Source organism: Oryx dammah, unplaced genomic scaffold (assembly GCF_014754425.2).
Source record: "Oryx dammah isolate SB20612 unplaced genomic scaffold, SCBI_Odam_1.1 HiC_scaffold_20, whole genome shotgun sequence".
NCBI lineage: Eukaryota > Metazoa > Chordata > Mammalia > Artiodactyla > Bovidae > Oryx > Oryx dammah.
This window is the reverse complement of record NW_024070204.1, coordinates 57,043,617-57,059,478: the sequence shown is the minus strand read 5'-3', so window position 1 is coordinate 57,059,478 and position 15,862 is coordinate 57,043,617. Positions and strand designations below refer to the sequence as shown.

At 37.3% G+C, this 15,862-nt stretch overlaps 1 protein-coding gene across 6 annotated transcripts in view; it reads left to right on the top strand.

Moving 5' to 3' along the window:
• ADAMTS6 (ADAM metallopeptidase with thrombospondin type 1 motif 6) overlaps positions 1–15,862 on the top strand; it is a 290,379-nt gene that overhangs the window by 176,741 nt on the left and 97,776 nt on the right. For all 6 annotated transcript variants that reach the window (XR_005724833.1, XR_005724832.1, XR_005724834.1 and 3 more), the window contains exons 13-14: positions 9,567–9,712; positions 11,782–11,845. Coding sequence is in view for 2 of the 6 variants with exons in the window: in XM_040262604.1 (XP_040118538.1) it covers positions 9,567–9,712; positions 11,782–11,845 (210 nt within the window). In the remaining 4 variants the exon portion in view is untranslated. The remainder of the gene's footprint in view (positions 1–9,566; positions 9,713–11,781; positions 11,846–15,862) is intronic.

Sequence of the window (15,862 nt, the reverse complement as noted above, 5' to 3'; positions counted from 1 at the left end):
CAGGCAAGAGAAACTAAATGAAATGGGGCAAAAATGTATTTGATTTCTAAAGATTCACTTTCTTAATCTAGGCTAATGGTTGTCAATTTTTTAATTGTTAAATACTTTGTTCAAATGCATTCTACATAATTCTGTTATATACATTTGAAAACAATGGAAATGTTCAGGTTAAAAGAACCCCTTTCCTGCCTCCTTACCCTCTCCTTAGAATCTTCTCAGCTTCCAGCAGACTTTGGCACAACAACTTGCACTCCGTTAAAGTCTATTTAAGAACTTGTAAGTTTTAGCAAAGTTTGCCTACCAAGAGGTTATTAATATTCACAACATTAGAGTACAGTTTCATAAAGTCAATACTTTGGATTTCATCATCTCAAATTAATATGTAAAACAAATCTTAGCTGTTCTTCCAAAGTCATGGAAGGTTTATAGATAGAATAGCCTTAGGAAATGTTAAATGAATGAAAAAAACAAACATAAAAACTCTTAGAAATAGAAAGGACAGAGTACTAGGAGAAGACTCTCAAAATATCTTATTATTAATTTTGAATTTATGAAAAAAGCTTTGAAAGCTAGATCAACTTACATTTTTTTCCAACTTACATTTTTAAGGGAGAAAAGTACAAAGTACTATTCATGTGAGCTGAATTTATTTTATTTTTCACTTACTGTATTTGCCTTGTTATCTGTTTATGAATTTTTATTGTTGTTGATCTCGAGCTACTTTTTTCCGTAAGAGAGAAGCATGGTACTATTAACAAATGCAGATTTTCCTCTTAAAACTATACCTATTTGGGTATTAGGGCTTCCCAGGTGGCACTAGAGGTAAAGAACCCATCTGCCAGTGCTGGAGACATAAGAGACAAAGGTCCAATCCCTGGTTTGGAAAGATCCCTTGGAGGAGGGCTTAGCAACCCACTCTAGCATCCTTGCCTGGAGAATGGCTCCCAAGCACAGAGGAGCCTGGCAAGCTGCAGTCCATAGGGTTGCAGAGTTGGATAGGACTGACGCTACTGGGCACGCACACACATTTGGATATTAAATAAGAGCCCAGAATTTAATTCAAACCAAAATAGCCATGCAAACACTTAGTAACAAAATTAAAGCAAAGTTTTCAGTTGGTCTGATCAACTTTGTGTAACTAGTCTGTATTCGTGCCATCTATAAGTAGTTGACATTATCAGTAATAATGATTATAAATGATAATGAATAGTTTTATACTTACAGTGTGCCAAGCACATATTTGTTCTGTTTACTATTGACAAAAATCTTCTACAGTGGGTACTGTTTTAATTCCATTTTACAGATGAAGAAAGTAAGACTTGAAAGCTTAAGATTACATAGCAGTTGAATAATAAAGCTGAGATTCTTGCCCAGGTCTTTCTGATTCCAAAGTTGAAAACTGTCCCTCTCTACTGCCTCTGATTATATTTTACCTTCAAATGGGAAATTATGTGGAATAAAAGGCAAATTTTCACTGTCATAGGAATGCTGAGTCACTGAGCCTGAAATGGTTTAACAATATGTTTTACCCTTTATTACTAAGTGGATTTTTCATTTATTTACTTGTAACAGTTTGTTATCTCTGGAATCACAATAAAAAGGCCCCTGGACAGAACATTGAGCTAAATATATATGGTAGTTGGCAAAATAGTGAATTGGCAAAATAATGAATCACTTTAAAGTGAGAGCAAATCTATTTTTACATATTTCATAGAGATAGAGTGAGAATGGAATGAGATACTATCTTGGTGAGCTTTTTGTTGGCTTCCTCAGAAGAATGGTGCTAATATATGTTATGAGAACATCATTATTACTTTTCATTATTATGTGCCAACCTTAGATGGTGGTGGGCAGAAAATTATTTGCCAGACTGTCTTAACTGGTAGTAATGAGCATCACAGACTGTAAGCATGAGTTTGTGTGTCTCAGAAGCATGAATGGTATATCCACAACCTCTGATCTTAATTGTGAATTTCAAAACTACTCTCAGCAGAAGGAACAAGAAAGAACCTATATCCTGTCTAGCCAGCAGGATAAAACCAAAGCTGCTCATGGTTTTTTAAATAAATCTTTTTTTTTTAAAGGTTGGGGGAGGGGAGAAATATGGCTTAAGTGATAGCATAGACATATCCAGAGGACTGGATCCACAATGATCTCGTCAAACTCTGGCTGCAAAAGATATGGGATCTTTGCCCGGGGGCACAGTTCCACAAATGTTCCATGTAAGTATGGGAACTGTTCCATGCACATTTAGCAGATGGAGTAAGAAATATGGCCAAAAAATTAAAAACTGATCTTTGCGTGAGTCCTGGGGGGTCTGACATCGCTATTACAGCCATTGGATGTTTGCCTGAATAAGCCATTCAAGGGCTGAATAAGAACCATATGGTCTGAATGGATGTGCTCTGGGACAGTAGCCTTAACCAAAGGAGGAAATTTGATGAGCCCAGACAGTGCACTGGTACTGTATGTCCATGGGTCACACTCCTACAAATCAGTCAGTATAAATGCAGTAAAAGAGTTTTCGTTAGACATGCCATCAGCGATAGCCCTTTGGACAGAACTCGGAGGGATGCCATATTTGATGTGATAGTAAACAAAGATCTACACTATAAAAATTCTGATAGTAGTGTTGGCATTGTTACTAAACAGGATATTAAGGATAATCAAAACCCAGCTCTTGTAAGCTCTGATGGTGACCACAAAGAACATTTCATATACTTGGTTTATTGCCAAAAGATTAATTTAATGATTCTACAAGACCCAATTAGAGACACAGTCCAGAATTTAGTTTTACATATATATGACATTGATTCCTAATATTTTTGCATGGTAAACATAAGACTAGATTAGAATAGAATTATTACATGTTCTTTTAAAGCACTGTCTATATAATAGGACATTTGCAGCCTTAGATCTTCATTCTCTTAGAGTAGAATTTAATATGTTTTGACTGTGTCCCAAACTATAAACACAGAAAGTGAAAAAAGAATAACTCTTCCAATTGCTCTAGAAATTTGAATAGTATGGGATGACAAGTTCTGATTTAAAATTTGGGCTGAAATAAACTTTAGCATTCCCACACCTGCACAGCGAAAGATAAGCCTTCTAATAGCACTGTGCTCCAACTCTCAGCTTTTCTGATTTGGGAAGAATGTTCTATATTGAATCACCAATATCACATCCTTTAAAATCTTAGGATTTCCTTAGAATTATCTTATTCCAGATGCTGACTAGACCCAGTGCTGGCTATGGTACAAGATCTACCATAATTACATCCTAAAATATGTCCAGTTTAAAAAAATTATTTTAAAATACTGTGTGTATACTTATTTTGAAATTTTACTTTGTAGAATTCTGACAAATTTTCAAAGTTAGATTGTTTGATTTATAATATTAATAAAATTCAGTGGCTTAACAGAAATAAATGTTTAATGATGAATAAGTGTTTCTTAAGAAAAATTTTAAAGCCTCACTGGGATATATCATCTTTCTAGATAATTTTAAAGACATATTTCTTTTATTTAGAAGGAATGTGAAAAGCAAGAATGAGCAATATGAGATTTTATGTTTGGAATGTGATAGTTTCACTTCTTTCACCTTTCTGAATCTGGTTAAACACACCTAAATTAGTGAAAAGAAGGCCAAATTTATCTACTTTATCTGGATAGGCTAGGCTAAAGTAATATGATTGATATTTAGAATAGTACAAAATCACTAGATTGGATATAACCCTTGAGAATAAAAATTAAAAACTAGTTTCCCTCTGAATATTTAACTTTTCTAGTTTAAGAAATGAAGTAAAATTCTATGCCTGTGGTAATAGAACTTTTACAGTTTTGGCATCTTCAGGTTAAAAAAGGATAAAAATAGAAAATACAAAACTCAGAATTCTCACCTTTACTGTGCTTATAGGATTTGTATACTTAAAGTTTATTTGGTGTTCAGTTCAGTTCAGTCGCTCAGTTGTGTCCGACTCTCTGCGACCTCATGAATTGCAGCACGCTAGGCCTCCCTGTCCATAAACTAATTATATTAATTATGACTTTGATTAAAATCTTAGTATAGATTGATTAATATCATCATCTAGAAAATTAGCTCAAATGACTTGATCCACATGAAGTTCCCTATAGGTTTCTTAAAAAACTAATTAAGGTAAATTAATTTCTTCTCTTAAAATCATGTACTACGTTAAGATACATAATGCTACCAGAAGGAGAAGTAGCAAAAATTCCAGAGATCCTTTCCTATAAACACAAGGTTGAGAGGAAAGTAAACAAGCACAAAAGAACATTTGCCAGAGAGCAAAGTTAAACAAGTCATTTGATAGATTTTTAACTTCTTTGAAGGAATGTCTATATAGAACTAATTTCTGTAGTCATCCTAATCCAAACCATATTCTAATCAAAAACTGGAATTAGACCCCATTTTGTAGTTAGGGAAACTAAATAAAAGGAACAAAGGACTTGCTTTGGACCAAAGAAGGATGTTGCTAAAATGAGAACTGAAGTTTGTAACAGGCTACACAGACTTCCGTGGTAGGCTTCCCTGGTGGCTCAGATGGTAAAGAATCCACCTGCAATGTGAGAGACCTGGGTTTGATCCCTGTGTTGGGAAGATCCCCTGGAGGAGGCATGGCAACCCACTCCAGTATTCATGCCTAGAGAATCCCCATACAGAGGAGCCAAGAAATGTTTGGGCTTCCCTGGTGGGATCAGAAAGTAAAGAATCTGCCTGCAATGTGGAAGACCTGGGTTTCATCCCTCAGTTGGGAAGATCCCCGGGAGAAGGGAATTCACTCCAGTAATTCTGGCCTGGAAAATTCCATGGGGTCACAAAGACTCGGACACAACTGAGCAACTTTGAGCTTCCCTGGTAGCTTAGCTGTTAAAGAATCCTCCTGCAATGCAGGAGACCCTGGTGGTATTTCTGGGTTGGGAATTTTCCCTGATGAAGGGATAGGCTACCCACCCCAGAATTCTTGGGCTTCCCTGGTGGCTCAAATGGTAAAGAATCCACCTGCAATGCAGGAGACGTGGGTTCAGTCCCTGGGATTTGATCCCCTGGAGGAGGGCATGGCAACCCACTCCAGTATTCTTGACATGGAGAATCCCCATGGACAGAGGAGCCTGGTGGGCTACAGTCCATGGGGTGGCAAAGAATTTGACACGACTGAGCGACTAAAATCAACACACTGACTGAAGACTAAGTTGTCTAGAGAAGGCAATGGTACCCCACTCCAGAACTCTTGCCTGGAAAATCCCATGGATCGAGGAGCCTGGTAGGCTGCAGTACATGGGGTTGCAAAGAGTCGGACATGACTGAGCGACTTCTTTCACTTTTCACTTTCATGCATTGGAGAAGGAAATGGCAACCCTCTCCAGTGTTCTTGCCTGGAGAATCCCAGGGATGGCGGAGCCTGGGGGGCTGCCGTCTATGGCATCGCACAGGGTTGAACAGGACTGAAGCAACTTAGCAGCAGCAGCAGTCTCTTGTCAACTGCTAAATGTCTGATACTTATATTATTGTTATGAATTCTTCATTCTTTACCCATTAATTTATGTTATTTAACTTTATGATATGTCTATTATGTTATGACTCTGTAGAATAGATATAATCAATAGCATGAATTTTCACGATAAAAGGTTTTAGCAAACCACTTACAGAATACTACCACTGTGTATATATTAATTAATGGTAAGAACTGAGCAACATTTTACAAACTGAATATTTGTATTTATCTTGTACATTAAGTGTACATTTAAGAGGAGAATTTATGTGATTTCTTTCCCTGTGCTGTATTTTGTGAGCATCTAAAAAACATGTAAAACAATATTATTTAATACTTTAGAACCTACATCTTTCAGTGTTTTTGTGGCCTTCACAATTTCACGCCCTAAAAAATGCACAAAGTGGAATTTTGTCCTCTACTAGTTATAAGAATATTCAAGGAGGTATAAAAAAATATACATGTATGTATATGTGTGTATATATCTATATATATATACACACACTTGCAGCTAATTGAATTTTTAAAAAATCTCTAGTGTTATTTTGTATTTTATGTAGTAAAAACAGTTCAATAAAGTATATTAGCATATTCTTTAATGTCTTCGGATATATAGTCCTACACCTCCAATTGATTTTTCCCTACATTTTTTATATGTATTTGGACAGCAAATCCTTTTTTCTCAGTAAGTGATCTTGGGCAAGTCTTAAGATTCTAGTTGCCTCATATGAAAAAATTAAGTGCTTAGACCACATAAATTCTAAAATCTCTTTGAGATTTAAGTGCAGCTCTGTGATTATATAAGATAAATGTAAAATCAAATTTTATTCTTATTTGAAATCAGTAATGCTAAGTTTCCAACTTAAAAAATACACAAATTTTAATATTTGGAATTTTTAAGTGTTCAGTCAGTTCAGTCGCTCTGTCATGTCTGACTCTTTGTGACCCCATGGATTGCAGTACACCAGACTTCCCTCTCCATCATGAACTCCCGGAACTTACTCATGCTCCTGTCTATTGAGTCGATGATGTCATCCACCCATCTCATCCTCTTTCATCCCCTTCTCCTCCCGCCTTCAATCAGTCCCAGCATCAAGGTCTTTTCAAATGAGTCAGTTTTTCACATCAGGTGGCCAAAGTATTGGAATTTCAGCTTCAGCATCAGTCCTTCCAAACCACGGCGGGGGAAGAACAGTAATTGCTGGTTAATACTACATTATTCAGTTACTCTCATAGGAAAATAGATGATGCATAAATATTCTTACACGTAGCTACTTGTAATAACATTTGTAATACCAGAAATGTAAAACCAGAGGATATTTGGTTCACTCTTATGATTTTTATATAGATGAAGATCTAACACAATTGATATACCATTATACAAACTGGTTGGTCTTCAAAATCAATTAGGTAAATCATAAGCTGGCACCTTGAACATTCTCCCTCTCACATGTACATAATTAGCAGCCCTGCTTCCAGAGTTGGTACTGTATTATCAGTTCAGCCAGCTACCTCTGCTTCATCATTTTAGACAGATGGTTTTTTTCTCTTCATAATACTTTTTAATTGTCCAAAACTCATTATCTTTTTTAATGCACTACTTTAACATTTATTCAATTTAGGATCAGAATGTTTGGCCTTAAATAGTCAACCAAATTTTAACTTCCTCTTGTCTAATTTTTTATGGACAAATGATAATTCCTTTGCACTTTTCTTAAAAAGTCCTTATGTTGTTACAATTACTGAAACATTCTCTGAATGCCAACTACTAAGGACGCAAAGATGAATTTGACTTTCTTTACTCTCCAGTATTTCCAGTTCCTTCTTGACATATAGTAACCAAAATGGAACACAGAATTCAATAATTTAACTAATGTATTCATTCAGTAAAGTTTTGTTAAATATCTACTACATTCTGGGCACTATTCTAGACATTCAGCATTTTCAGTTAGAACATGCTGTGATGATAGAAATGTTCTATATCTACTCTGTCAAGTATCACAGCCACTAGACACATGTGGCTATGGAGTCCTAGAAGGGGTCTCAGGAACTGAATTTTCAGTTTTAATTAATTTAAATTTGAATAGCCACATGTGGCTCGTAAGGCTTTTGTATACCAAAGAGAGGAGACAATAAAAGTAATAAAAAAATAATTTGAAAAATAAGTTATTGCTGTTCAGTGGCTAAGTCATGTCTGACTCTTTGCAACTCCATGGACTGTAGCATGCCACACATCCCTGTCCTTCACTATCTCCTGGATTTGCTCAAGTTCATGTCCATTGAATCAGTGATGCTGTCTAACCCATCTCATCTTCTGCCATGGGTAATTTAAATGAGTGGTAAAGGGGACTAAAACAGGAAGATGTAATCTCTGTATATGCTGGAGTAGGAGGAGGGGAGGGCGGCAGGGGTAGTGAGGTACAGCCACTTCATAATAAGAGTGGTCAAGGAAAGATAGCCCCCCTCTTTGAATGATACTTGACCTGAGACCAAATGATGAGAAGACTACAATAGAAGGAATTAGAAGAGTATTTCTAGGAGGACCAGGAAATCCAAGTACCCTGAGCAGAGAACAAGTTTAGTGTATTGAGGAATAGAAAGAAAGCCAGTGTGTCTGGAGCATTCTGTACCAGAAAGAGAATGAGGCTGGAGAGGGAGGCAGGGGCTAGGTCACAAAGGTCACTGTTGACCATAGGGGAAGAGGAAACCATTACAGTCTTTTAAGAAAAAGAGTAACATTGATACCATAGTATGTTTTAAAAGAGCTCTCTGATAGCTCCCTGGAGAATAGGTCGATTATAGATAGAAGAAAGTGAGGCAGCGGGACCAGGTAACAAGCTATTCCATTTGCCAGTTTGGTCTAGAGTGATAGCAGTACAAATGGTGAAAGTGAAATAATTTTGGATATATAGAATTAATATAATAAATTACTTTTAAAAATCACGTCATAAACCCTTTACATTTTAATATAAAGTTGAATTTTTATTTAACAATCTAACATTGCTGACAGTTACTCAGCTCTGATAATGTTAACTATTGTTATTCATCATATAAACAAAGAACTTTCATATCATCAGCATGCTGCTTAGTCACTCAGTCGTGTCCAACTCTTTGTGACCCCATGAACAGTAGCCCACCAGGCTCCGCTATCCATGGGATTCTCCAGGCAAGAATACTGGAGTGGGTTGCCATTTCCTTTTCCAAGCATCAGCATGGTTCATCAAATTTTGATAACTCAGAAAAAATGCACTAATAAAAGTCTTGCATAGTGCTTGTATTTTTAAAAACGGCTTTCATTTTTACCATATTCTGCAAATAAGATTTATCATGTTAGAGTTATGAGCTGATTATGTGATATCTGCATCTCGATAAATTATTCCTAGCTTTCTACTTATGTGCAGTATGTGTGGTTTATTGCAGAGAGTAAAGCTGAGAAGAATTCCAATACATATGTTCATGTAGGGGCTATACACATGGCTAGTCAGTGTATATAAGGGTTTTTTTGTACCCTGTCCCTAGTGTTTTGGCATTACTTTTATTATGTCTGCAGTACTCATGTAGATGAAATGCCACAACACATTCTTTCACTATTGTAGCCTCAATCGGCCTTTTTTTTTTTTTTTTTAAGAGAAAGCAATTACCATCATAAAAATTCCTTACTGGGGAACTTTCCATATTGCGTTATCATTCCATGAGTCTAATAATAGTGGAATATAAAGAAAAAAAAATGTTATAATATCTAAAAAAGGCTTTTGAGGTCTCTATAATGAGAAAACACCAAAGTCTGGAGGAGGAGAAAGAAGGAAAAAGAAGTAAAGTCAAGTTTTTTAGACACCTGGTATTTGTTAGAGATTTATAAATCATTGCTTAGCTAATTTGCAAATCACATGCACCTTTACTAATGTCTAAACACAGTTAAAGAACTTTCAGTCTGTTATCTATTGGGAGAATGCTAATGCCTATAATTGGTCATTGCCTGACCTTTATGTATTTATTTCTGTCTTGGTAGCCCTGTCTGCCTAAAAGCTAATTCTGTGTTTTCTGTGAAATCTTGCAGTGGTGTTATCAGGGAGACTGTGTTCCTTTTGGCACTTGGCCCCAGAGCATAGATGGGGGCTGGGGTCCCTGGTCACTATGGGGAGAGTGCAGCAGGACCTGCGGGGGAGGCGTCTCCTCATCCCTAAGACACTGTGACAGTCCAGCGTAAGTAGCTAAAGTAAGCCGGAGCCAACAAAAAGACACAGTTGGAAATGATTCAAAGCTGTGGTTTCACATGTTATCTGTAAAAACGTTTCGCCAGTGAGCCAAGTGCTTTCTTCAGAACAAGCAATAGGCACAGGAAAGTGAAGGAGCCTTGTTAGACAGACTTTCTTTTTCTTCTTTTCACCTTACTGTGTAACTAAAAAGAAAAGAAAAGCATTGTGTATCTATCCCAGGTACAGCCAGACTTTTCATCTAGTAATAATCAGATAGATTTCCTCCTCCAAAAACTACTGAATTATGGATGAAACCAGGTCTGGTCTTAGCTACATTACCATTATTCCCAGGAAACCTAAGGTCTTTTCACATGTCACATAAAATTATTACTGCTACATTAGTATTAAAAAGACCAATGAGAGCACTTCAAGGGTTGAAATGCCTTGATTCGCATCACAAATCACAATGAAAAGAATACTGCCCATGTGTTAAAGTAGTTTCCATTCACATGCCCCCATTAATCATCTTCCGGAACTGCCACCACTCTTCTCCTCATGACTGTTTTATGCAGGTCAGACTGCTCCTCTCCCACCACTCTCTCTAGCCAGAGTCCCCTGGCATAAAGCCAGCCCAGCCGTATTCCTTGCTAAGCTGTATTGCTTCTCCCTCCCACCAGTGCCCATTACAGGTGGATGATTTCTCTAATTGGTCTTTTGTGTCCTGCCAGAGACTAAACTGCTCCTTAGCTGCTTCATGTCAAGTGCTCCCATTTTTGTCTAGAATTCAATTATTTGGTGCAGAATGATGTTATGATATTACCTCTGCTTTTTCCCCCTGCTGGGGTAAAAAAAATGGTCTGTTTTTATTTTTTCCTATTTTAACTTATTATCCCTGTCTTTGGTTCCTCCCTCTAAATGTGTTTTCTCTTTTCTTCTTTTTCAGTTTGAAATTGTTTCCCTTTGTATTGCTTCAGTTTTTTCATTCTGTTAAACTGAGCTCACTGTCACCCACTCATAAACAGCAGTGCCACCACTATTCCCACTACCTTGTTTTTGTCTGACCAACCCATTTCTCCCATCCTGGCTCAAGCTGGGCCATTTTTTCCCCTTGTTTAAAGTCAGCATTCACTGGCATTCAAAATATATTCAAAGTATAACTTTAATTATCTCATTTGTAATTAATATCAATGAGATAATTGATAATTTAATAAATTATAATAGTTATCAGTGAACCAAAATTATACTTGAGACTTGATCTTTTTAAAACAAGTACAGAATAATGAAGTTCAGCTCCAAGCTACTGTAATTTAATAACCAAAAGTATAAAACCCTATGGTAATAAATAATATACCAAAATACTTAAGAGAATGACTTGGACCACTTTTGAAACAACAAGTTAGTTTTTTTCCATTTAAATATTACATGCCAAAATGATAGCATATGACTTTCTCTAATGTTAAATACTCCAGAAATTGATTTATGTAAAATAAGTATTTAACACCCTAATTGAATGTACTATAAAGTACATTATAATATATAATAATACAAGTGTATCTGATTTGATTTAATTCTTTTAAACTTTATGTAATATTTGAAATGAGATAGAAATTTATTTCTGCATTATATACTCTGAACTGAAGCTATTTCCAGAAAGTTATTTAGTGTCTTCTCCTTATTTCTAGTCTGTAAAAACAAACTTTCCACTTCCTACTTGATAAACATATAGTATCAGATTATGTGTTTTGTTGAATATGATTAAAATGGCTTTTCATTATAAATGATTTTTAAACTCATTGTGTTGAACTGAATACCTGTTTACTGTGTTAATTAGAAACTAATTGATTTAATCACATTTTCTTAAGAATGGATGTATCATCACAATTAATAGCCTTATAAAATTACTTATAGTAAATTGTCTTAATTTTTGTTTGACAACCATAATCATTATTGCTATCACCATGATTATTTTAATAACTAATAAAATATCAAATTTTTTATTTTGTTAAATGTCAGTATGTTTCCATCAAGCAATTTATGTACTCTTATATTCACATGTTAAACAAAATGTGTTTTCAGACCTTCAGGAGGTGGAAAATATTGCCTTGGGGAAAGGAAACGGTATCGCTCCTGCAACACAGATGTAAGTAAAACCGAATTCTGCTGTGAAAAGTTAGCTTACATTTCCCCTAGAGCAGGGAAATTTTTTAAACTGTGAGCTAGTTTGATCAGAAATCCATGTGTGTGAGGGTCACATGAATTTTTGAAATTGGATGGAACCAGCCTTTTAGGTCCATCAATTCCATCGACAAGAGTCAAGAGGAAGCTCCAGCACTAGGAGCAAATATGCTCTCCTGAAAAGGAATCAAGATAGAGACACACACACCTTGAACTTCCTAGCCCCTCATTACTCACAACCTTGCCACCATTATCTTTCTTGAGTTCGAGAAATAATGATTAATCTTATTATGGCCTTTATTCCATTTTATGTTTGCCACTTCAAGAAGTCCCAGACTTCCACATCATTCCTCATCTCTTTCCATTCAATTCCATAAATCTTTGCATATCCCTGCTGTTTCCTATCCCTTCCCAACCACTGAAACTCTTCTGTGCTCCCAGACATTCATGATTCATCATCAGCACAATCCCTTATATCTTGAAGTCTCTGAATTTTCTTTCCTTTTACCTTCTTGTTCTAATGAGAACTGGCTTTCCTCTGAAGATACTGCTTCCTTTGCAGGACTCTAAAGTTAAGGACTTTTGTTTTCTCCCCTAGCCATGAATGACTGGGCCTGGAATTGAATTGACTATCTTCTTTATATCTTATTAGTGTGTGTTAATTGCTCAGTTCAGGTCAGTACAGTCGCTCAGTTGTGTCCAACTCTTTGCAACCCCATGAATTGCAGCATGCCAGGCCTCCCTGTCCATCACCAACTCCCGGAGTTCACTCAGACTCGAGTCCATCGAGTCGGTGATGCCATCCAGCCATCTCATCCTCTGTCGTCCCCTTCTCCTCCTGCCCCCAATCCCTCCCAGCATGAGAGTCTTATCCAAAGAGTCAACTCTTCGCATGAGGTGGCCAAAGTATTGGAGTTTCAGCTTTAGCATCATTCCTTCCAAAGAACACCCAGGGCTGATCTCCTTTAGAATGGACTGGTTGAATCTCCTTGCAGTCCAAGGGACTCTCAAGAGTCTTCTCCAACACCACAGTTCAAAAGCATCAATTCTTCGGTGCTCAGCTTTCCTCACAGTCCAACTCTCACATCCATACATGACTACTGGAAAAACCATACCCTTGACTAGACAGACCTTTGTTGGCAAAGTAATGTCCCTGCTTTTGAATATCCTTCCAAGGAGTAAGCGTCTTTTAATTTCATGGCTGCAGTCACCATCTGCAGTGATTTTGGAGGCCCCCCCAAAAATAAAGTCTGACACTGTTTCCACTGTTTCCCCATCTGTTTCCCATGAAGTGATGGGACCAGATGCCATGATCTTCGTTTTCTGAATGTTGAGCTTTAAGCCAACTTTTTCACTTTCCTCTTTCACTTTCATCAAGAGGCTTTTTAGTTCCTCTTCACTTTCTGCCATAAGGGTGGTGTCATCTGCATATCTGAGGTTATTGATATTTCTCCCGGCAATCGATTCCAGCTTCTGCTTCCTCCATCCCAGCATTTCTCATGATGTACTCTGCATATAAGTTAAATAAGCAGGGTGACAGTATACAGCTTTGATGTACTCCTTTCCCTATTTGGAACCAGTCTGTTGTTCCATGTCCAGTTCTAACTGTTGCTTCCTGACATGCATATAGGTTTCTCAAGAGGCAGGTCAGGTGGTCTGGTATTCCCGTCTCTTTCAGAATTGTCCACAGTTTATTGTGATCCACACAGTCAAAGGCTTTGGCATAGTCAATAAAGCAGAAATAGATGTTTTTGTGGAACTCTCTTGCTTTTTAGATGATCCAGCGGATGTTGGCAATGTGATCTCTGGTTCCTCTGCCTTTTCTAAAACCAGCTTGAACATCTGGAAGTTCACGGTTCACGTATTGCTGAAGCCTGGCTTGGAGAATTTTGAGCATTACTTTACTAGCATGTAAGATGAGTGCAATTGTGCGGTAGTTTGAGCATTCTTTGGCATTGCCTTTCTTTGGGATGACCTTTTCCAGTCCTGTGGCCACTGCTGGGTTTTCCAAACTTGCTGGCAAATTGAGTGCAGCACTTTCACAGCATCATCTTTCAGAATTTGAAGTAGCTCAACTGGAATTCCATCACCTCCACTAGCTTTGTTCGTAGTGATGCTTTCTAAGGCAACTCTTTGCAACCCTATGGACTGTACCCCACCAGGCTCCTCTGTCCATGGGATTCTCTCCAGACAAGAATACTGGAGTGGGTTTCCATTTCCTGCTCCAAGGGATCTTCCCCACCCAGGGATTGAACCTGCATCTGTTGCATCTCCTACATTGCAGGCGGATTCTTTCCCACTGTGCCACCAGGGAACCCCATACCCAGTCATTATATCTTATTACTCCTTCCTTTCTCTGATCTAAAAACACAGCTTTTAATTTTTTATCATATCATGAGACTATTACCCACATTCCCACACTATTCCTCCGTCATATGCTCTTCTGTGTTTCCTGTGTCATCTGCATTGCAGGTGGATTCTTTACCGCTGAACCATCAGGGAAGTTGTCCCCTATCTTTCCCTGGATTATTCTAAATAGCTTTTTCAGTGAATTTCCTGATATTACTATTGCTCCCTACAGTGCTCGATATGAGAGGCAGAGTTTCAGTGTATTTTACCCAACACCTTTCAGTGGTTCTCTGTTTTATTTAAATCCAAACTCATACCAAGGTCTGTGAGGCCTGCACAATCTGGCCTTCTGCTACTTCTCTGAACTCATCTTTTACTGTTTTCCTCCTTATTCCCCCTGCTGCAGGCCCACGGCCTCCCTCCTTGTATATGCCAGGCATGCTCCCATCTTAGGGCTTTTGCACTGGCTGTTCTCTTTGACTTGTATACTCTTCCAACTCAGGTATCTACATCACTAACTTCCTTACCTCACCTTTACTCAACTGATCATCTTCTCAGTGAGGCCTAATCTGAATACTGAATTTAAAATTGCAACCCTCCCTTCTCCCTACAACCCTGGGATTCCTAATCTTCCTTACTCTACTCTATTTCTCCTCATAATATTGCTAACAGACTCTTATTTATAGCTTATGATATTTAGTTCTATTAATTTATTTTTAATAATACATGTAGTTTCAATTTAATAATTAGATGTAGCTTCAATTACAATGATTGTATTAAATTTCCAGCATTAATTAACAAGTAATTGAGTGCCTACTTTTATCAGACTGTACTAGAGTAAGAGAGTCTATGCCTTCGAGGATTTTATAATTTCTTAGGAAGTCACAGAAAATCACAGGGCAGGGTGACAAGTGATAGGATAGAATAAGTATGGAATGCTATAAAAACAGGTGGAATTGGCACATAGCCTAATTAGGGAGTTAAGGATTTCTTCCCATTGGAAGCTAAAGACCTGAAGGGCAAATTGGAAAAGAAAAGAAGGAAGAGACATGGAGAGCTTTCTAGGCACAAATAAAATTAAGTGCAAACTGTGTAGGTTAAAATTTAGCCTCAGATTTATGCTTTAGATGAAAATGGGTTAGAGAAAGGTGAGACTACAACAGAACAGCAAACAAATCAAGAAAATTTAAGGATACTGGTGAGTCATGCACTGTACACTAGGGAATGACAGTGGAGTCTATAAAGAGGGCTAGCAGGGAGAAAATTAGATATCTAACTTTGAAAAATCCATAAAAATTAAAGAACCAAGGTTGCAGAATAAACAGGGTGAAAGAGATAGCAAGCAAGTCAGGGGATCCAAAAATGGAATGTATTAATATTTGAATTTAAGATGTGAGAAGTGAGACTGTTCTCATTGAGGTCAGATCTAGAGAGTGATCATCGGAGTGCATGCCCAATGTTGAATGGAGGTCAAGGAGTTCAAGGACTGTTAAGGGTAGGGAATTTGGGGAATCTTCTATGTGGGTGACTTTAGGACTTGGAGCATATAGTGAAACTGTGAAGTACGTATGAAGCTCTTTAACCAATGACAGGAAATGGTCATCATGAGGTTAGTAAAAAGCAATGATGAAAC